The sequence below is a fragment of the Arachis ipaensis genome, chromosome B2, assembly GCF_059453495.1.
Source record: "Arachis ipaensis isolate K30076 ecotype BB chromosome B2, ASM5945349v1, whole genome shotgun sequence".
Taxonomy (NCBI): domain Eukaryota; kingdom Viridiplantae; phylum Streptophyta; class Magnoliopsida; order Fabales; family Fabaceae; genus Arachis; species Arachis ipaensis.
The window spans coordinates 110,778,099-110,801,010 of NC_142437.1; the positions used below are offsets into that span (position 1 = coordinate 110,778,099).

General features: G+C 32.0%; 1 protein-coding gene and 1 non-coding gene across 2 annotated transcripts; both read left to right on the top strand.

Moving 5' to 3' along the window:
- The first annotated feature begins 4,713 nt into the window (after positions 1-4,713).
- TRNAN-GUU (transfer RNA asparagine (anticodon GUU)) lies at positions 4,714-4,789 on the top strand. The gene has a single exon. It is a non-coding gene; the product is annotated as a tRNA-Asn (tRNA).
- Positions 4,790-14,096: 9,307 nt separating this feature from the next.
- Positions 14,097-18,014, top strand: LOC107627696 (receptor-like protein 49). Its single transcript, XM_016330520.2, has 2 exons — positions 14,097-17,064; positions 17,921-18,014. The coding sequence occupies exons 1-2, from the start codon at positions 14,126-14,128 to the stop codon at positions 17,967-17,969; spliced, it is 2,988 nt and encodes a 995-aa protein (XP_016186006.2). The 5' UTR covers positions 14,097-14,125; the 3' UTR covers positions 17,970-18,014.
- The last annotated feature ends 4,898 nt before the right edge of the window (positions 18,015-22,912 follow it).

Here is a 22,912-nt window from a genome sequence, read left to right on the forward strand (position 1 = left end):
TTTGAGCTAGGAGGGTGTCAACCCCTTCCATTTCTAACACTCCTTTCCTTAGTGATGGTTGGCGTTGTCTCTGATGAGCAAAGAAATATTGATTGTTTGCCACCATATCAATGAGGTTTTGGGCCTCTTCACTGTCTTCATGAGTTGCATTGAGCTTCCTGCTGAATAGTCAAGTGCCTCTTGAGCTTTCATTGTCAGTCCTTCATAGAAATTTTGGAGTTTATCCCATTCATTAAACATCTCAGGAGGGCACTTCCTGATTAGAGCTTTATATCGTTCCCATGCCTCATACAAGGGTTCAGCATCCATTTGTGTGAATGTTTGTACTTCAGTCTTCAATCTAATAACTCTTTGAGGTGGGTAAAACTTGGCAAGAAACTTGGTTACTAGATCATCCCAGTTGTTGATGCTATCTCTTGGAAATGACTCCAACCATTGAGTGGCTTTGTCTTTGAGGGAAAATGGAAATAGCAGCAATTTGTAACTGTCAGGATGCACACCATTGGTCTTCACTGTGTTACATATCCTCAGGAGGGTGGATAGGTGCTGGTTTGGATCTTCCAAGGGGCCTCCTCCATAGAAACAATTGTTCTGCACCAAGGTGATGAGTTGGGGCTTCAATTCAAAGTTATTTGCATCGACATTTGGGGTAAGGATGCTACTCCCACAATGCCTTGGATTAGCAAGTGTATATGAAGCCAAGACTCTCCTCTGGGGTTGACCATTGTTGTTGGCCATTCTCACTGGTGGATTTGTTGGATTTGTTGAGTGTTCCTCCAATTCATGATATTCTTCATCTGATTCTTCCTCTCCGGCAACATTTTTTTCTCTTGCTTTTCTTCTTAGCCTTCGGAGGATTCTTTCGTCAGTTTCATGAAAGGTAGGGATCTCTCTTCTTGTATCTGACATACAAGCAAAACACAAGAATCACACAATACCAGAAAAGCAATAACACTTCAATCCATGGCTGAAGTGAAATATTAGTTAGCTTAGAAAAAAATTCAAACAGTTAGCGTGTTAGTCAAAAGTTAAAGAAACAGAAAAGAAAAATGCTAGATCTAGATCACCACCTCACTTAATCATTGTCAATCTAATCAATCCCCGGCAACGGCGCCAAAAACTTGATGTGCGGAAAACGATCCGACACAAAACTCACCGGCAAGTGCACCGGGTCGCATCAAGTAATAATAACTCACAGGAGTGAGGTCGATCCCACAGAGATTGAAGGATTGAGCAATTTTAGTTTAGTGGTTGATTTAGTCAAGCGAATCAAGATTTGGTTGAGAGATTTGTGATTTGCAGAATTTAAATTACATGGAAAGTAAAGGGAATGGGTAATTTGCATGAAATTAAAGAGAACTGAAATTTAAAGTGCTAAATCTTAGAGAGCAAGAAATTAAATGGCAGAAACTTAGAATGCAAGAAATGTAAATTGCAGAATCTTAAAGTGCAAGAAATATAAATGGCTTAAATTGTAAAGAGAATTGGGAGTTGGAATTGCAGAAATTAAACAAGGAAAAGTAAAATTCAACAAACAGAAGAGTAAAAGATGGCTTGGATTGAACCGGATCTAAAACGGAAATGTAAATGAACATGAAAAGCGTTAAACAGAGAAAGTAAAATGATAATTCAGATCTCAGGACCCAAGAGACTAGATAACCAAGTCTAGATCTCAATGCCTTCCTAGATCCAACAAGAGCAATTGCAAAGGAAATGTAAATTGCAGAGAAAGTAGATGAAGAAGCAAGTAACAGAATTGGAAATTCAATTATGCAATAAAATTAAACAGAGAGATCTCAGGATGAGATTAAAACAGAATTTCTTCAATTCTCCAACCCAAGAACCAAGACAAGAAAAGTAAAGAGTGCTGGGCAAGAACAAGGAAGAAGAGAGATCAATTCTCCTCCCAAATTCTCTTGAATTAAAACAACAATGCTAAATGTAAAGTTGAGCTCTCTACTAAGTGCACTCAATCCAAACCGAAAAGAAAGCTCCCTAAAAACTTAAATCCTATGCTATTTATACACTTTCTTCAAATGGTCTTCAAGCCTTCAATTGGGCCTTTGCTCTTGATGGAATTGGGTTGATAGAGGCCTTGGTTGATTGCTCTTGGAGTTTGGAGAAGAACCGAAGTGAACCGGGTTTGGAATCATGTAAGCTTGAGTAAAAGTTTGAGGCAAACTTTTACTCAAACTTTTCATATCAGCCACCCCATCCTTGCTGCTACCAACGTTTGAGCCAAAGTTTGGGGTCAAACTTTTGCTCAAACGTTGGCTCCCCCTTGCACACTCATGGCGCCAACGTTTGCCAAAAAGTTTGAGGCAAACGTTGGCGCAAACTTTTGCTCTCCAGGGTGTGTTGTTCATGGCGCCAACGTTTGCCAAAAAGTTTGAGGCAAACGCTGGCGCAAACTTTTGCTCTCCAGGGTGTTGATTTGTGATGCCAACGTTTGCCAAAAAGTTTGAGGCAAACGTTGGCTCAAGCTTTTCTCCCAAAAGTTTGCCAAAAAGTTTGAGGCAAACTTTTGCTCAAGCTTTTTGCTCCCTGGTTCGTTTTCACTTATTCCAAAAGTTTGAGCTAAAGTTTGAGGCAAACTTTTGCTCAAACTTTTTGTCCTCTCTTCCTCCTAGCCATTCCTTCTTGCTTCAACCTTTCTCCAAGCTTTCTTCACCTATCATTAATCAACCAAACACATAAAAGCTATGCTCAAAATCATGAGATATTCATTCTTTCATAATATGTGACAATTATAGCATAAAACCTCATGAAATTGCATTAATTCATCTATGGTTGATTAAATCAAAGGAAGCATGAAAATCTACCCAATTGGCTTGCTTGTGGCTCAAGAAAGTGCATAATTCAATTGAAAACAAAAGAAAAAGGCTAGTGAAACTATGCTAAGATGACTTGTCATCAGCCACCAGACTGCTGCAGGATGAATTCTTTGGAGGGATAGAGCGTACAATAAATATTAAGATTGGATGTTATTTTATTTAAAGTATATATTTTTTAAAGTTGACTATGCAACTCTTAACAAGAGATATACTTTATTCATATTTTTATAAATATATTAATTTGTTTTGCAATTATATCTTCACTACAAAAAATTCATCGGATACCATCGGATTTATCGACGGATTTATTAAAAAATTTCTCCGGTAATATATTTACCGTCGGAATAAATCTAACGTTATAAACCTCGTCAGTAATTATTTACTGGCGGATATTAATTTTTACTTGGCGAAATTCTAGAGCTTGTTACCGTCGGAATTATCTCCCGATAAATCTGACGGTAATCTTAAATTTTATTTTTTTTTAAAAAAATTGTTTAAAAATTCAATATATAATTTTAAATGTTTAAATTCAATAATTTTTAAACTAACAAAATTCAAAATTTTATAATTTTTCATAATAATTTGTCTATAATTTTTTGTTAAAAATTCACAAATAAGTTCACACATCAAAGTTTAAGAATAAAGAAGGAAAAAAATAATAATTACTCGTGTATAGAAAAAAGTAGCACTATAAACATATATTCTAAATCCAGAAAAGATGAACTTACACAAGATTTGATATGAAAAACAAGATACCTCGTGGTGACTAAGTAAATTGCATAGTTAAAATTTTCTAGACAATAAAATATTGAAAAGAAAAATTAATTATACAAATAGTATATGTATTTAAGATTTTAAGTAATCTACTGGCTTGCATATGTATGACTCTCACATGGTATATCTATTTAAACTTGTACAATTTCAACAACTTACAAACCTACTTAGAGGTTTTGCATCATAAACCTACTGTCTGCAGGCGCATTTTTTGGAATAGCACTCTGTACATCTTCAATTACAAACTATAAACATAATCAATACACAAACTATAAACATAATCAACACACAAATTATAATTAAACAAACAAATCAAAGTTCATATATTCAAATGAGTAAATTGCAACAAATTTAGTAAAATTAACAACAATCAACATGTAAAATTAATTAGAAAATAATTAACTCAAACAACAATAAACCCAAAAAATTAACAATAATCAACAATAAGTCAATAATTAACTTAAAAAATTAACAAGCTAAAATTAACTTAGAGAATTAACAATAATCAACACTAATTAACTCAGACAACAATAAACTCAAAAATTAACAATCATCATCCAAAACACCATCAACTTAAAATAAATCCTAAATTACACCCTACCTAACCTAACATTATTTAATTTCTAATTACAGTAAATTAATATAGCAAATCCTAATCAGATCACACACTTCATTAAAAAATTTAATCAATAATTTAATAAAATACCAAACAAAATCCTAAACAAAAAATCTAAAAAAATCCAAAAACTATAAGAAATTACCTCCGATGATGACTGCAAATGGTGGAAGCATGATGGTGACAAGAAGCAGCAGTGAAACCTACAGTGGTGGAGTTAGAGTTGATTAACATAACAAACAATCAAAAGGAAAAATGGACAACAACCTTACCTTGGCGCGGTGGACCTCAACCGCGGTGATAGCAACAAGGCTACGACCTCCAATTGATGGCAAGGAACACCAACAGCGGCGGCACGGTAGAGGCTTTCTACGGAGACTCCAGCAGCATTGCGAAGAAGTTCCACGAGTTACGAAGGAAACTTCGAGCTCATATTGGTCATGGGTTGAGAACGGGAATTGAACTCTATGAGATCAAATTTTCCGTTGTTCCTCAGTAGCTAGCTCAGTGGTAGAGCGGTCGGCTGTTAACTGACTGGTCGTAGGTTCGAATCCTACTTGGAGAGGTTTGGTTCATTCCGAATTCAGAACGACAATGTGCTGACCTGCAACGACAATGTGGCTTACCGATGGCGACGACAACTCCACGTAGTGGCAGCGCACCCTTCTTTAATGGACCAGAGGGAGAGAGATGAGAGAGAAGAAGAAAAGAAAGAAAGAGAAAGAGAGAGAGTTTGCAGAAGTGACGGAGAAGGGTTTTGCATCTGAATTTTATCCCAAATTTACCGTCGGATTTACCAGTGAAAAAATCCGACGATAAGGTGTTCATCGTTGCCTAAACGACGCATTTCATTAAATTCTGTTACCGTCAAAATTTTTCGACAAAAAATTCGACGATAAATTCGGCGCTAATAAAATAAATTTTTACGTAGTAGGGGAATTTTAAATCCAACGGTAACTTATTCGAGAGATGAATTTTCACTCGTAACCGTAAAAAAAATTGCCGCTAAATCCGTCGGTAACATCAGTCTCTACATTCGACAGTATTCAGCGCATTTCTTGTAGTGCTTCATTTGTTTTCGCCGTTAATTTAGTTTTTTAGATGAAAACTAATAAGATTTGTAAAATTAAAAAATCCAAAAGGAGCCATAAAAAAATCTAGAATATTAAAAAAATATAAGCGGCGGTTATAAATTGTCGAAAATAAGTTTAAAAAATAATGCAGTTGCAATTTTGGCGGATAGTTATTGCCGCAAAAAAATTGAACAAAATAAAAAATTGATTCAGATTGCGACTTTGTGACCGTCCGAAAATATGAGACTAATCTTGTTGGTTCTGCATTGCAACAAACTGCCACAATAATATCCGACGCAAAATACAGGATTAACGGCGATTATACCAGCAAAAACTAATATCCGCGCGACAAACCAGATCGGTTTGCTAACCGCTGGAATTTTCCGTGTGTCTTGTATAGTGCGGATTGACTATTTACAATTTAGTCAATTTTACATATTTTGATAGCTTGTTCTTTTATATAGTATGATTTTATTGATGATCGTTAGTTCATTTTCAATGAGCAATCTATGAATCACTTAAATGATTAATATTGTGCAAAAAAAAATTCAAAACCATTAAAATTTATTATTTTTTCATTATTATTAGTTATCCATTCGATTTTTTTAGTTTAGTAACTAGTATTTTTATGCGTAATAACATTACAAAAATATAAATATTTTAAAATTACGCTAATTCTTTCTTGACATTATAGATTATAGCACAAAAAATTTATGAAATTAAACTACTTTTACAAAAAAAAGTCAAAGGGACAAAAGTCTCCGTCGACTAAGAAGACCAGGGTCTCCATAGATAAAAAAATTAAATAATAAAATTTTTAGTTATTATTTTCATGTGAAAGAGTTTAATTTTTTATTAATAATTAATTTTAAATTTTTTCTCTAAAATTTGAAAGAATTTAACGTATATACTTTTATATTTGATTAGGTATTAAGTCTGTTGCACAAATAGAAATAATTAATTTTTATATTTGCTATTTAAAAATAATATTTTTTCTCTATGTATATAAAAATATAATTAGATATTAGTATAAAAAAATTTATATTGATAGTTATAAAATTAACTCAATTTTTTTTAAAATAATTGAATCTTAATTTATTCTAACTTTTAATCACAACATTAGTATTTTCTCTAAACTATATGTAATAAATATTTGAAGAAATAGAAGTGAAAATATGGATTAGAAAGATAAGCAATAAAAATTTAAAACTAAATAAAAAAATATGCATATAATAATATCTTTATTTATTTGAATGATATTATGTTGTTAATTTTATTTTTTGTAGAACAAAAAGGTAGAGAAAAACAGAGAATGAGAGAAGAGAGAAAGATAAAGAATAAGAATGAGAGAGTGAGTTTTGTTAATTTTGGAAGAAAAAATTTTATTTTAGTTGTAATGAAAAATTATCTAGTGACACATTTTAATTTGTCAAATTATTAAGAGTGGAAAGGTTAGAGTAGAAAAATAGAAAAAGGGAGAAAGGTATAAGAGAATGTAGGAAGAGAGTTTACTAATTTTAGAGGAAAATATTTTCTCTTAATTTTAATAAGAGAGTGTCATGTGGCGTGTTCTTGTATGGTTTGATTATGGTATATAGCTCGTCCTCAATGGCTATAGCTATCTTCTAGCTTCCAGTTGAGATGAACTATACATCGGCACCAAAAAAACAGAGAGTGAACACCTACAAAAGGTACTTCAATTCAATGCTCAAGTTAGTGTGTGAATAATAAGCTCTATTTAATGAATAATTCTTAGATCAATCTCTTACTCTTTTTCCTTTCTATACTTATCCCTTTTATAATTGGAGTAAGCGTAAGTGACTATTTTATTTGTTCAAATTATATTGATAGCAATTAAAAGTATTTTAGAGTGTTTTGATACAATATTAATATTGATGGCTGATCTATAACGTATAGAGCTGAGTTATAGTATGTAACTGATTTATAAGGGATATATCATGACACATTTTGGTTATTAAATTAGTTAAAAATATATAATATAGTTATATTTTAATTTTAATTTAATTTGAATACAATTAGATCAGAGAATATCATGTTGTATATTTTAATTGCCGAATTTGTAATTAGTCATTGATAATGATATATGAGAGATAGATTGGAAGAAGGAATGAGAGAGATATAGAAAGAAAGAGAGAGGAGGGGAGAATTCTTTAATTTTGGAAGAAAAGATTTTATTTTAATTGTAATGAGAGAGTGACAGAGTTAATACTAAAATTTGACCTCCGACTCAATTTAGCCCTTTAATTTCCAATTGACCCAAATTGTAAAAGATGACATAGCATGATTAAATAACGACGTTTTGCTGTTCACACCTAAACGATATCATTTTAGTTCCTTCGTTACACAAATTGACCACTTTCTTCTTCTTCCTAATTTGATCAGGAGTTCTCTCTCTCTCTCTCTCTCTCTCTCTCTCTCTCTCTCTCTTGCCAGATCCACCACATTGCGTGCTCACGAGTCGCGTTTCGCCTCTATCTCTCCTCCGTCTCGCCTCCCGCTCACTCTCTCACATAGTCACACTCACAAATCTACCATCGCCCACCGCATGGTTGCTTCCACATCATCGTCTCCTCTGTGTCTCGTCTCGGCTCCTGTGCATCTCCGGCACTATGTTGTCGCCTTCGTCCGCGGCTCGCCTTCAGTGTGTCATCGCGTCTCCTTGTTCCTGTGTCACTGTGTGGTTCTCATCGTCATTGCCGTGTCCTCATCCAGTGGGGCTCGCATCGCTGCTCGCGTCGCTGCTGCCTCCCACTCACCAGTCTTTGCATCACCGTGCTTGGTCTCCTTCTTCTTCCCCCGCGTTCTGCCTTCACATTATAAATAAAGTGAGCTTTTTGAGTTTTTTTTTTTTTTACTTTTAGTTATTGGATTATAATGTGTTGATTTGTTGCTATTTTTATATGATTATGGTGAATTGAGTTATATTCTTTCCAAAAGGTTTGTTTTTTTTCTGGTTTTTTAGTTTTCTTCAAACAACATAAAAACAAATATTGAGGAGGAGGAGGAAGAATGGTCAATTGAGATTTGTGTAACGAAGAGAGAGAAAGAAAGAGAGAAAAAGAGAGAGATTACCGATCAAATTGAGGAGGAAGAAGAAGGCGGGTTCAATAGAGAATTTGTGTAATGAAGGAACAGTAAAACGACGTAGTTTAGATGCGAGCAGCAAAACAATGTTGTTTAATCGGGTCACGTCATTTTTTCAGTGACGAAAATGTATGGAGAATCAATTTGAGTCACGCTTTTAAATTTTATGATATATATAATTTGGGTCAATTAAAAATTAGAAGACTAAATTAAATCAAAAATAAAATTTCAAAAACCATTTTATATATTAATTCTAAAATGAGATGTGGTATATTTTGATTATAAAATTAATAATATATAATAAATATAATAAATTTAACTATATACTTTTAGTTTACAATTTTAACAAGGAAAAGTATATGGTATCAATATATTATCTGTCAACTTATTACTAATAATATTAATTATTATATTTTAAATATATGTATAAAGAGACACATTCAAAAAATATATTTATAAATATATTTTTTTTGACACAATTATAAAAAAAATATTTTTATTAGACACATTTACAAAGACACTTTCATAAAACATCGTTATAAATAAAAATTTGTAGAAGTTGGCAGAAATATTATTAATAACGTAAGAGGAATGTTTTAATAATCATTGATGACTATATGTCTATCATCATCACATGCCAATATATGTAGTTGCCTTGTTAACAACTCGGCGAGGAAAATTAAAAAAAAAAAAAAGAAAAAAAAAGGAAGGGTCATAAATATAGTTTGTTTGGCATCATCAATGTGCTTAAACTTCATACTGAGTCAATTACTCTCAAGAGTTTCTCTTACGGTGAAGTCAATGAAAGGGAGAAAAGAAAAAAGCTCATATATGTAATTTGCTTGGCATCATTAGATGTGCTTAAACTTTATATGGAGTCAATAACGTAACTGTTTCTTTTACCGGGGAGGAATTGAAAGGGAGAAAATGAAGTGCTAGTGTAGATATATTAGATGACACTAAGTTAGGATTTAGAAATTTAGGGCTAACCATGTATAGGGTAGGATAAGGTAAGGTTTGGACTCTACTCTAACTTTATTCGCGAGTTGAAAATTTTATTAAAACTCTATCTTACCCTATTTGCGAGTTGAGAATCTCTTAATCCTAATTCTACCCATACCCTAAAGTTCTAAACCCTACTCTATCCTACCCTACCCGCAGAATATCAATTTTTTTAAAGTAAATATAAAATTCAATCATTTTAAATTTTATACATATTAATAACATAAAAAATAAAAAATTAATACTCTAAATTACTAAATTAACTAACTAGTTTAGTAGTTGTTCACTTATTGTAAGTTATTACACAAGGAAGGTTGTGGGTTTAACTCTCACTTCCTTCACTATATACCTAATTTTTAATAAAATATGTGTTATATATGAAGTGCGGGTAGAGTATGATAGGGTACACCCTAAACCCGTACCCTATTCTATCCGCAGGCATACCCGGACCGTACCCTACCCTACCCGCAGCGGGTCGAGTAGCCTACCCTACCCGAACGGGTTGGATCAGATTGGGTACCCGCAGGTAGGGTATGAATTGCCAGCCCTATTTAGGATATATATTAGACTTTCTAAAAGATGTATTGACAGAATAAAATGTCACATATATATATATATATATATATATATATATATATATATATATATATCAAATCCCAAAGAAAAAAAAATGTCTTGAGACCATTTAACAGAATTTCTTTTTATATTGTCAAAACAATTAAAATTAATGCCAACAAACAAATAAATTATATGTCTATTTTTTCATATATAAGTTGAAGTTTAGTAATTCCAACACTTGTTAGCTCCCATGATATAAGTATACTGTTGGGCTCAATAATCATATAAAAATTTATATGATTTGCTAGGAAGTGAAATCTCAAAAAGTAATATGGTTGAGGACTAATCTGCTAAAAACGAATTTGTTGGAGATGAATTGTCAATTTTTTTTTAATTTTTTAAAAATAAATTCTCCTAAAAAAATTATCACGATACATTTTGATTATTAAAGTATTTAGTAATATATAATATATAAATATAGTTATATTTTAATTTTAATATTTAAATTTTAATTTAATTTAAATGTAATTAGACAATATCATGTTGCATATTTTTATTGTCGAATTTATAATTAGTCATCGATAATGATATATGAGAGATAGATTGGGAGAAGGAATGAGAGAGATAAAAAAAAGGAGAGATGATGGGAAAATTCTTTAATTTTGGAAGAAGATATTTGATTTCAATTGTAATGAGGGAGTGACAGAGTTAATACTCAAAATGGCTGCTGAAATTGACCTCCAACTCAATTTAGCCATTTAATTTTCAATTGACCCAAATTGTATCTTAAAATTTCAAGGCGTAACTCAAGTTGACCCCTCCGTCCATTTCTGCCACCGGAAAGATGACGTGGCATGATTAAATGACGACGTTTTGTTGTTCACACATAAACGACGTCATTTTAATTCCTTCGTTACACAAACAGACCACTTTCTTATTCTTCTTAATTTGATCAGTAACCCCCTCTCTCTCTCTCTCTCTCTCTCTCTCTCTCTCTCTCTCTCTCTCTCTCTCTCTCTCTCTCTCTCTCTCTCTCTCTCTCCGGATCCACCACATCGTGTGCTCACGAATCGCGTCTCGCCTCCCACTCACTCTCTCACATGGTTACCCTCATAAATCTGCCATCGCCCACCGCACGGTTGCTTTCATGTCCTCGTCTCCTCTGCGTCTCGTCCCGGCTCCTGTGCATCTCTGGCACTACGTCATCGTCCGTCCGTGGCTCGCCTTCATTGTGTCGTCGCATCTCCTTGCTCCTGTGCCACTGTGTGTTTTTCATCGTCGTCGCCGTGTACTCATCCGGCGGGACTCGCATCGCTGCTCGCGTTGCTGCTACCTTCCACTCACCAGTCTTTGTATCACCGTGCTTGGTCTCTCTCTTTTTTCCCTACGTTCTGCCTTCACATTATAAGGTAAGCTTTTTAAGTTTTTTTTTAGTTTTAGTTATTGGATTATAATGTGTTGATTTATTACTATTTTTATATGATTATGGTGTTGAATCCTTGCTTTTATATGATTATGGTGAATTGAGTTTTGTTCTTTTTAAAAGGATTTGTTTTTTTTTCTAGTTTTTTAGTTTCTTCGTTCTCAAACAACATAAAAACAAATATTAAGAAGGAAGAGGAAAAAGAATAGAAGAAGGAAGAGAAAAAAGAATAGTCAATAATTGAGGGAGGGAGAGAGAGAGAAATGTACAGGTCAAATTGAGGAGAAGGAAGAAGGGGATTCAATTGACAATTTATGTAATGAAGAAATAGTAAAACGACATAGTTTAAGCGCAAACAGTAAAACGACATCGTTTAATCGTATGATGTCATTTTTTTGCATTGTGACGAAAATAAACAGAGAAACCAACTTAAATCACGTTTTAAAATTTCATAATATATATAATTTGAATCAATTAAAAATTAAAGAATTAAATTAAACTGAAAATCAAATTTCAGATACCATTTTATATATTAATTCGAAAATAAGATATGTCATATTTTAATTATAAAATTAATAATATATAATAAATTTAACGATATACTTTTAGTTTACATTTTTAATAATCATTTATGACTATATGTCTATCATCACATGCCAATATATGTAGTTGCCTTGTGAACAACTGGGCGAGGAAAATTAAAAAAAAAAAAGGAAGGGTCATAAATATAGTTTGTTTGGCATCATCAATGTGCTTAAACTTCAGACCGAGTCAATTACTCTCAAGAGTTTCTCTTACGGTGAAGTGAATGAAAGGGAGAAAAGAAAAAAGCTCATATATATAATTTGCTTGGCATCATTAGATGTGCTTAAACTTTATATGGAGTCAATAACTCTGTGTTTCTATTACCGTGGAGGAATTGAAAGGGAGAAAATGAAGTGGAAAATGTAGTGCTAGTGTAGATATATTAGATGACACTAAGTTAGGATTTAGGATATATATTAGACTTTCTAGATGTATCGACAGAATAAAATGTCACCTAATCAAATCCCAAAGAAAAAAAAGGTCTTGAGATCATTTAACAGAATTTCTTTTTATATTGTCAAAACAATTAAAATTAATCCTAACAAACAAATAAAGTATATGTCTATTTTTTCAAATATAAGTTGAAGTTTAGTAATTCGAACACTTGTTAGCTAGCGCATGGTATAAGTATACTGTTGGGCTCAATAATCATATAAAAAATTTATATGATTTGCTAGGAAGTAAAATTCCAAAAAGTAAGGGTGGCAATATGCATTTTATTCGTAGGTATTTAATTCGACCTTATTCAATTGGATAGAGTTGTCAATCTGATATGCAGCGGGTAAAGTAAGGTGTAGGTCGAGTTTTAACCTTATCTGACCAACCCGTATCCTATATTTGTTATATATTTATATAAAAATATGTTTTAAATAGATGTTGAATTAAAAACTTCTCACTAAATACAAAAGATCTTTAGCTACTAAAAAAAAGATTATTAATTAATAATTTAATATTTTTTTATATAAAAATCAGTTCTATTTTAAATTATCAAAAATTATATAATAATTTACATCTTTTTTGTAACCCGCAAGTAAAGTCGAGTACCCACAAGTTAACAATGGATAGAATTATGGTTGACTCTAAATCCTACCCTACCCTATCCATTGCCACCCATATTAAAAAATAATATGGTTGACAACTTTTAAAAATACAAAGATAAGTCGAATCTGCTAAGAACGAATTTGATGGAGATGAATTGTCATTTTTTTTTTTATTTTCAAAAAGTGAATTCTCCTAAAAAAATTATCTTTTAATTTTTAAAAAGTAATTTTATCGATACGTTAAATTGTGTTTTTTATATTTTAAATTTTTGAAAATGTGAATTCATTGACGAAAATTATTTTTTTATTTTTAACATTTTAAAATGGTGAATTGTCTTTTCTATTATTTTTTAATTTATAAAAATACAATACGCCAAAGACGAATTTTAAATACCATATCTTAGTAAATAACGGTATTATACTATTATTTTTCTAAAAATTACCGAACCCAAAACTATATACAAGTAGCTGTTGACCATTTAATATAGTTTTCGACCATTTAATAGAAATATTGCTCATAGAATTAATGTTCATCGATCGGTGCATGTTACCTAATAGTTTTGGCCATTTAATATGTCTCTCAAATTTATTTGAAGAATTTTCAACATACAAAGGTTGGTCCTAAACTTATTACAATATTCATAAGTGGTATATATGAAAGGATTCTGCTAGGGAGACAATGGACTATTTGTATAATGTGTACAATAGGCTATTGAGTTACAAAATGAACATCTCTTATACTATCTAAAATAATCATCTGAGTACTAGCGATAATAAACATCTTCCCAAAAACTTAAACTAACTATTTGTACAATGTGTACAATAGGCTATTGAGTTACAAAATGAACATCTCTCATACTATCTAGAATAATCATCTGAGTACTAGCAATAATAAACATCTTCCCAAAAACTTAAACTAATTTTGGGGTTCACCAAAACTCGAACTCTTGACCTTTCAGATCTAGCGCTCACTCTCTAAACTTCCATTGTACACATTGTATAAATATTCTATAACTTTCCCTATATGAAATCTATAAAAGGAAGTAGTAACGTAAACTGAAAAGCAAAAACCATCTTTATCACCACCAAAACATTTTTCACACATTGCCTTCTATATGATGAGAACCACCCCAAACTCATGGTTTTACTTCATATCCTTGCTGTGTCTAGTGGACTTGACTATCACTATCAATTTAGCCACTGCCCATTATTGTCTTGATCATCAGCAATCTCTGCTGCTCCATTTGAAGAACAACCTCACATATAACCAAAATCAGTCCAAAAAATTAATTCATTGGAACCATGTTCATGATTGCTGCCACTGGAAAGGGGTCTCTTGTAACAAGGGACATGTTATAGCACTAGACTTAAGCCAAGAATCTATCTCTGGAGGTAACTTTAGCAGTCTCTTCCACATGCAATTTTTGCAAAGTTTGAATTTGGCTTCTAATGGGTTCATCCAATTTGGAACTTATTCTGAGTTCCAAAACTTGAAGTATCTGAGGTATTTGAATTTGTCAAATGCTAGTATTGTGGGAGAAATTCCAAAAAATATCTTCCAATTATCATCCCTTCAAGTTCTTGATTTATCTGATAATCAAAGACTTAATGGTTTCCTACCACAAAATATCCCATATCAATTAGCATCTCTCAACTACTTGAACCTCAGTCATACAAATTTTTCTGGACCACTACCAGAATCTCTTCTCAACTTGAGGAAACTATCAACATTGGATCTATCAAATTGCCAGTTTAATGGGACACTTCCAAACTCAATGTCAAATCTTACCCATCTAGTTTATCTAGATTTGTCATTCAATAATTTCACTGGCCCTCTTCCATCTTTCAATAGGTCCAATGCTCTTAGGAGTTTTGCTCTCAATCATAATTACTTTAGTGGTACAATTCCATCCACCCATTTTAATGGCCTTGCAAATCTTGTGAGAGTTGATTTAGGAGATAACTCTTTCGATGGAAGAGTTCCTTCAACTTTGTTTGCACTTCCATCTCTTCAACAACTCATTCTCTCCTACAATAGATTTGAAGGCCCATTAAAGGAACTACCAAATTGTTCTTCCTCATCTTTAGAGATGCTTGATTTGAGTGGAAACAATTTTCAAGGTCCAATTCCCCCATCTATTTTCCAACTCAAAAGACTCTTTTTGCTTCAGCTTTCAACAAACAAGTTCAATGGCACAATAAAGTTGGACAATATTCGGAGCCTACCAAAGTTAAAAACATTTGATCTCTCTCACAACAATTTGTCAGTTGTTGGTGCAAATGTTACATATGATCAAGATTTCTCATACTTCCCCATGCTTTACAATCTTTTGTTGGCTTCATGCAAGTTGGATGCATTTCCTTCCTTCTTGAGAAATCAGTCCACTTTGCTTTACCTTGACTTATCCAACAACCAAATTGAAGGAATCATACCCAATTGGATTTGGAAATTTGAATTTTTGATGGCCCTAAATCTTTCCAATAACTTTTTGGAAGGTATGGAAGGGCCTTTCCAAAACCTTGGTTCAAATTTATTCCTGCTTGACCTTCATGGAAACCAATTGCAAGGGACAGCCCCCATTTTCACAAAGAGCATTGTTTCCTTGGATTACTCCAACAACAATTTCAGCTCATTCTTTCCAGCAGACATTGGTAACCAAATTCCAAACGTAGTTAATTTGTATCTTTCAAACAATAGTTTTCATGGAGAAATCCATGAATCCTTTTGTAATATGACATTTCTTCGATTGCTTGATCTTTCGGATAATCGCTTCACCGGCGAGATTCCAAAGTGTTTGGCAACAAGTGACAGATCTTTGAGAGTATTAAGTCTTGCTGGGAATGAACTCAGTGGCCATGTACCAGACACATTCCCAACATCTTGTGCTCTAAGGTTTCTAGATTTTAATGGAAATCTTTTAGATGGAACCGTTCCAAGATCTTTGACAAATTGTCAAAATCTACAAGTCTTGAATCTTGGAAAGAATCAATTAATTGATACTTTTCCTTGCTTCTTGAAGAACATTTTGACACTGAGAGTCATGATTTTAAGGTCAAACAAATTTCATGGGCATATTGAATGTCCTAGTAGCACTGGCAACTGGGAGAAGCTTCAAATTCTTGACCTAGCCTCCAACAACTTTAGTGGCTTGTTGCCATCTTCGCTTCTGCGAAGTTGGAAAGCGTTGATGCATGATGAAGATAGATCACGGTTTGGGCATTTATCTTTTGGTTTGTTTGATAACATTAATCTTATACAGAATTTTGGGATTTTAACCACAGAATTCAGCAATGCTGATAAGATGAAATTTGCTAAGCTTGTTGCCGTGGAACCACTTTTTGTGGTGGACCACATTGTCTCTCATGTCATGGAAGGCGTATATGGTATTGGTAGGTATGAAGATTCAGTTACAATTGTGAACAAAGGTCAACAAATGAAGCTGGTAAAGATTCTCATTGCCTTCACTTCATTGGATTTCTCATCCAACCATTTTGAAGGGTCAGTACCAGAAGAGATCACGAATTTCAAAGGCTTGCATGCTCTTAACTTGTCACAAAATTCTTTCTCAGGCCATATCCCTTCAAATATAAGCAACTTAAGAAATCTTGAGTCTTTAGACTTGTCAATGAATTCGCTTAAAGGCGAAATTCCAACCGAGCTTGCAAGCTTATCTTTTCTTGCCATCATGAATCTCTCATATAATCATCTTGTGGGGAGAATTCCAACAGGTACTCAAATTCAATCATTTGAAGCGGATTCATTTGCAGGCAATGAAGGATTATGTGGACCTCCGCTGACTCAAGGCTGTGGGCTGTTGCCACCACTTGCATCTAAAACTACTGATTTCGATCATGGTAGTTCAATTGATTGGACTATCTTGAGTGTGGAATTAGGGTTTACTTTTGGATTTGGGATGTTCATCATGCCACTCATTTTTTGGAAGAGATGGAGGTTGTGGTTTTCTGAAAAAGCTGATGGTGTGCTTTATAAGATTGTCCCTCAGCTTGATTTTGTGTATGAACATCATGGAGGAAAGAAGTATAGAACTCTAAGGTGGAAGCCTTTCTCATTATAGTAGGTTCAGATGAAAATTTTTAGCCGTGAAAATTCAGATGAAATTAATTTTACGTGAAGTTAATAATTAAAAATCGTTAGATGAAAATTTAGTCAAATTAATCAAATTATTTAAGGATTTTCAACTTTTAACTTCACATAAAATTATCTATACATGAATTTTCACCTTTTTATTACATAAAAATTAATACTAAATTTTTGTGCATTAAATTTAAGTGATGTTTCTTTCTCTAATAATATTACATTATTAATTTTAATTATTTGGCAAAACTAAAAATTAAAATCATAGCTCTCATAATTAACTATTTTATTACATATTATTATTCAATAGAAATATAAAATATTAATTAAATATAATAAATATCTACATTAAAAATGTCACAATAATATTATCATAACCAATTTTAAGGTACAAACTATTTAAATGTTATCCTATTTGACATATTTATATATCATACATAATCTATTTATTTAAAAATAAATTTATTAGATAATTAAATACAAAATAAAAATATTTATTGTATTTTTAAAATAAATTGACGAAAAAACACATTTTTATTATTTTTATTATTCATATTTTTTTAATTATTTTATAATACTTTATATATAATTATATTTTAAGATTTTTACGGTTATACTTATTTTAATATGCTATTTAAATTAAAGTATTAATTTTAATTATTTTTTAACATTATTTTAAATTTATATCCCTTAATATATATTGATAACTAACGTGTAGAAAAGAAAATACTTTTTTTTTCTTAGAATGTAGTACTATATGTCTATATATTGATGACTATTGCAGTACAGTAAAGACTAGTGTTCAATTTTCCAGTTATCCCAAAGTTGACGGGAAAGGTGACTTGAAGGTTGGGCTTAGTTGACTAGAGGATTGACTGAAACACTGAAAGTTACGACGAGCAATCACCATTATTGAACTAATTAATCATTTCCATGAGGAGGACCCATAATAGCTAGGAGAGTTAAATTGAATATTAAATATAAAAAAATAATGCTATAAATTCAGTATAATTTATTATTATTAATCAATAGTTAATTAATAATATTAAAAATTATTGATTAAAAATATAATATTAAACTGTTAAATTAAAAGTATTAAATTATTGTCTAAAAATATTAGTCAATATAAATTAAAATTACTGATCTTTAAATTTTTTTCTATAAAAGATGCTAATAATGATTCTGATTCTCACATAACATTTTTCTCAATAAATACTATGCAAAATATTGATGTTATTAATAAAAATTCTAAAATTAAAAATAACAAATTAGTATAAAAATAATATTATATAATTAATAAATTTTGTTATTTTTAATTAATATTTAGTCAATAAAAATATTTTTATATTAAATTTAAATCTTAAATTTTAATAGTATAATAATAAATAAAATATTAATAAAAAGTGTTGGTTTTATAACATTTATCGTATTTTAATTTTGTTTGGTAAGGATCATATGTACTTTTTTTTTTGTGGTTGCAGCTTCTGGAAAAAGACAACCTATAAAAGATTGTCAGTGACCAATTCAAATTATTAGTGTTAAAGGTGTAATCGGATGAAATTAGGAGGAAATGAATCCAAAGTGATATTTTTCTCTGTGTTTTGATTGCGTAGGATTAATCTATTCTTTCTCCCTTGCAATCCGTTTGGTTTATTTTGTATATTTGGGTAACAAGTTATATTTGTTTTATATTTTGAACAAAGTAAATTTAAATGATAATAAATGAATAAATGTTATTTTCCCCCAACGGTTGTGGCTTTTAGTATTCTAGGCAGATATATAGCTAGATAGTTGTCTTTGATTAGTGTCTTTAAAACACATACAAATACACAAAGATATATAGATATAAAAATATACAAATTTTATAATATATATATATATATATATATCAATTAAATATCAATTTTTTTTTTTTAAAAAGATGTGAGGAGACTGGAGAGAGAATAAAAAGTAAAAAGAAGATACGAAAATACAATTGATAATTTTAAAAATAATTAAAAATAAAAGGTTAAATTTTATGTTTTATGCATTGTATTTCTGTGTCTCAACTTTAAGAAAAAATGTTAAATATATGTATTTTATGTGTATTTGTATACTATCGTATCCATTCAAATCTATATCTCAGCAAATAAACAATAAACATGCACCACGTGTCTAATAATTAGTGTTTATGTCTCAACTAACAAACACAACATAATAATTGTATTTGTGATTAGACTATAAGTGAACAAAATTTTACATAATTATCTAATTAAATTTATATATTTAAATAATTTTTTGCATAGTAAATTTTTTTATAATTAATTACTTTTAATAATTTAATAATACATAATTAAATGTATGTATATATAAAATTCTCTTAGATTGTTAGTATATAAAAATTATATTCAATAAAATTTAGGATAAAATTTTTCGAATTAACTATATCTAATCGAGTGACTAAATTATTTTAAAACCGTAATTTAACAGCAATTTGAATACTTATAAAGAGCCAAAGCAAAGAGTTAAACGAAGTAAGTTTGATTCGTATTCTCCTTTTACTCCTTCATCGCCAAATTAATCAAAGCCAAACTAATTTAAATTAGTTTAGTAATGAAATAAGTGGAGGTTTCAAATTTTTGCGTTTTTTATTTTTGATATAGAGGAGAGGATTGAGTGATACAATACTATGGAGATGAGGGATGCTTTCCATACATGTGGTGTCAGTAGTGTTTTAGTAGAAATTGGATGGTCCGTTTTGAGTTTAGAAAAAAAAAAATTCTAATAGGATGGTCCGAGTTGTGATTTTGAAAATAAAAAAATTTTTAATGTTAAAATCAGACCATTTGATTTTTATTTTAACAAATAAAAAAAAAATAAAAAATACAAATCGGACACTCTGATTTGGAGTTTATTTTTTTCTTCAAACAAATCGGACCCTCCGATTTGTAGTTTATTTTTTTTCATCAAACAAATCGGACCGTTCGATTTGAATAAAACACCATATAAAAAAACACCTAATCTTCCAATAACAATGTATTACACATATATTTAATCAATATAAAAAAAATTACCCTCAAATTTTCTGTTGTGCAGCAATCTATTATTAATCAACTGTAAATCCTTAAATATAGTTTAAATACATAATAAATTAGTCATTGACCTACTCAAATACACAACGAATTAGTCATTGACCTATTGAGCTAAAAAATACCGTAAGACACAACAAAAATTTGTCCAAACCCGTTTGTGAGGAAACATGGCATGATGAAACATTTTGTGAGCTGTATAAAAACCAAGTGGTACGAATAATTAAGAGCTATGGAAAAACATGAACCTTTCTTCATGAACCTTTCTTTCTCCAACTACTTTTATTATTGTCAAAAGCCGAAATAAATGATCACAAGATTGATTGATCGACGAACGTGTCAAATAATGTAAAAACTAAAAAACATTATAGAGATCCGCACAAGTCATCACCAGAATGAAAAAAGAAAAAAGTCATGTGGAAATTTTGGCACGAGAGTTTCTGAGAAGGTGCATTGGAGTTGCACTATAAATAAATTCATGTTAGCATCACCAATTGCAGTACCAAACACCAAAACATTACAAAGCATTTCATAGATTGAGCTACTTACTTGTCCTTATTTGAAAGCGCATTTACTATAATAATTGTATTCTTCTTCTCATAGTGTTGAGAGTCATTGTCTGCAATGAAGGTTCAACCTGTCTTATTGTTATTGGTGATATCAATCATCCTTTGCACGTGTCCCGGTCATGTGGTTTCTGGTCTCTGTCTCGATGATTAGAGGTCCTTCTTGCTGCAATTCAAGAACAACCTCACGTTCGACCATCAACATCCCACAAAGCTCAATTCATGGAATGAAAGTATTGCATGCTGCGATTGGAGTGGTGTAACCTGTGATCATAATGCTCGTGTCATTGCTCTTGATTTAAGTCACAAAGTTCTCTGGAGGACTTCCCCTTTCTATTGGTAACTTGGTGCATTTATCAATATTGCATCTTTATAACTGCAACTTTAGTGGAACAATACCTACTTCATTGTCAAACCTCACAGAACTCAAGGAAATGGATTTATCACTGAAGAAAATCTCATGCACTAAACTGTTCAAGCTGTAATGTTGATGGTTTGATAAACCAGAAGGGATTAAGAGAGGAAGAGAAATAAGTTCTTCTCATTATTGGAGAGAATGAAAAATCTCCTTAGAAAATATTTATTGAGTTATTACACCTTGTATACTATGTACTTTTTATTTTACTCTCACTAAAAAATAATTACAATGGTAAATCTATTATTGATAAAGAAATAATCTAGGTAACACCCTCCTGCAACCTAGAATTGTGTAAATCTAACGATCCTAGCTTGGAAACATTAGCAAGAAAAGGACCCGGTGATAGAGCTTTGGTAAGAAAATTAGCAAGTTGATCCTTGGAAAGAACTGGCATAAGATGAATGAGACCAGACAAATGCTTTTCACGAATAATGTGGCAGTCCACTTCAATGTGTTTAGTTCTTTCATGAAAGATGGGATTATTGGCAATGTGAATGGCTGACTGGTTGTCACAGAATAGAGTGATAGACTTTTGAAGCGGCAAGCCAATGAAATCCATTAAGAAAGATAACCAACTAGCTTCACAAGTGGCAACAGCAAGAGACCTATATTCAGCTTCTGCAGAGGACTTGGTAACTGTGGTTTGCTTCTTACTCTTCCAGTTAATGAGCGAGTTCCCAAGCATGAAACAATAACCGGAAACGGAGCGACGAGTATCGGCACAGGTAGCCCAGTCAGCGTCGGCAAATCCAGTGAGATGCAGATTAGAAGTAGAGGAGAAGAAGAGACCAGTTGCAGGTCGGCCTTTTAAATATCGGAGTACACGAAAAAGCAGCCTGTAGGTGAGAAGTGGTTGCACAGTCCAAAAATTGGCTCAAATGTCCCACAGCATAAGAGATATCGGGTCTAGTGTTTGTGAGGTAAAGGAGTCGGCCGATGAGCTGTCTGTAAACAGTGTTATCTGTTAAAATGGTACTTGATTCCTTTGAGAGTTTCTGACTATAATCAAATGGAGTAGAGAGAGGCTTGCAATCTAGATAACCAAAATCTCTGAGAAGGTCCATGGTGTACTTCCGCTGATAAATGTGAATTCCAAAGTTAGAGCGTGCTACTTCCATTCCCAAGAAGTATTTGAGATCACCAAGATCCTTTATTTTGAATTTGTCATCCAAATCTTGCTTGATGGAATTGATTTCACCAATTTCATTCCCGGTTAAAACCAAGTCATCAACATATACTAGAATGGTAGTGAAGCTTTCAGATTGTTTCTTGATGAAGAGTGAATGATCATCAAAAATCTGTTTATAACCAGCATCCACAAGAGTCTGAGTGAGCTTAATGTTCCATTGCCTGCTTGCTTGCTTAAGCCCATATAGAGATTTTTGCAATTTACAAACCAAATCTGGTTGTGACACAGCCAAACCAGGTGGTATCTTCATATAAACTTCCTTGTCCAAATCTCCATGAAGGAAGGCAGTGTTGATGTCCAGCTGTTTCAAATGCCATTTCTTTGCCGCTGCTAATGCTAACATTACTCGTAGGGTAGTCATTTTGACAACTGGACTAAAAGTATCACCATAATCTACTCCTTGCACTTGAGTGAATCCTTTTGTAACTAGCCTCGCTTTGTGCCTCTCTATGGTGCCATCGAGATTGAATTTTACCCGAAAAACCCATTTGTAACCCACAACCTTCTTGTCTTTTGGGAGTTCAGTGAGACACCAAGTTCTGTTCTGATCTAGAGCTGTCAATTC

Coding starts and splice junctions, on each gene's coding strand:
- LOC107627696 (XM_016330520.2), top strand. CDS start 14,126: ATGATGAGAACCACCCCAAACTCATGGTTTTACTTCATATCCTTGCTG. Junction 17,065..17,920: donor AAGAAGTATAGAACTCTAAG/GTGGAAGCCTTT, acceptor TCAATTTTCCAG/TTATCCCAAAGTTGACGGGA.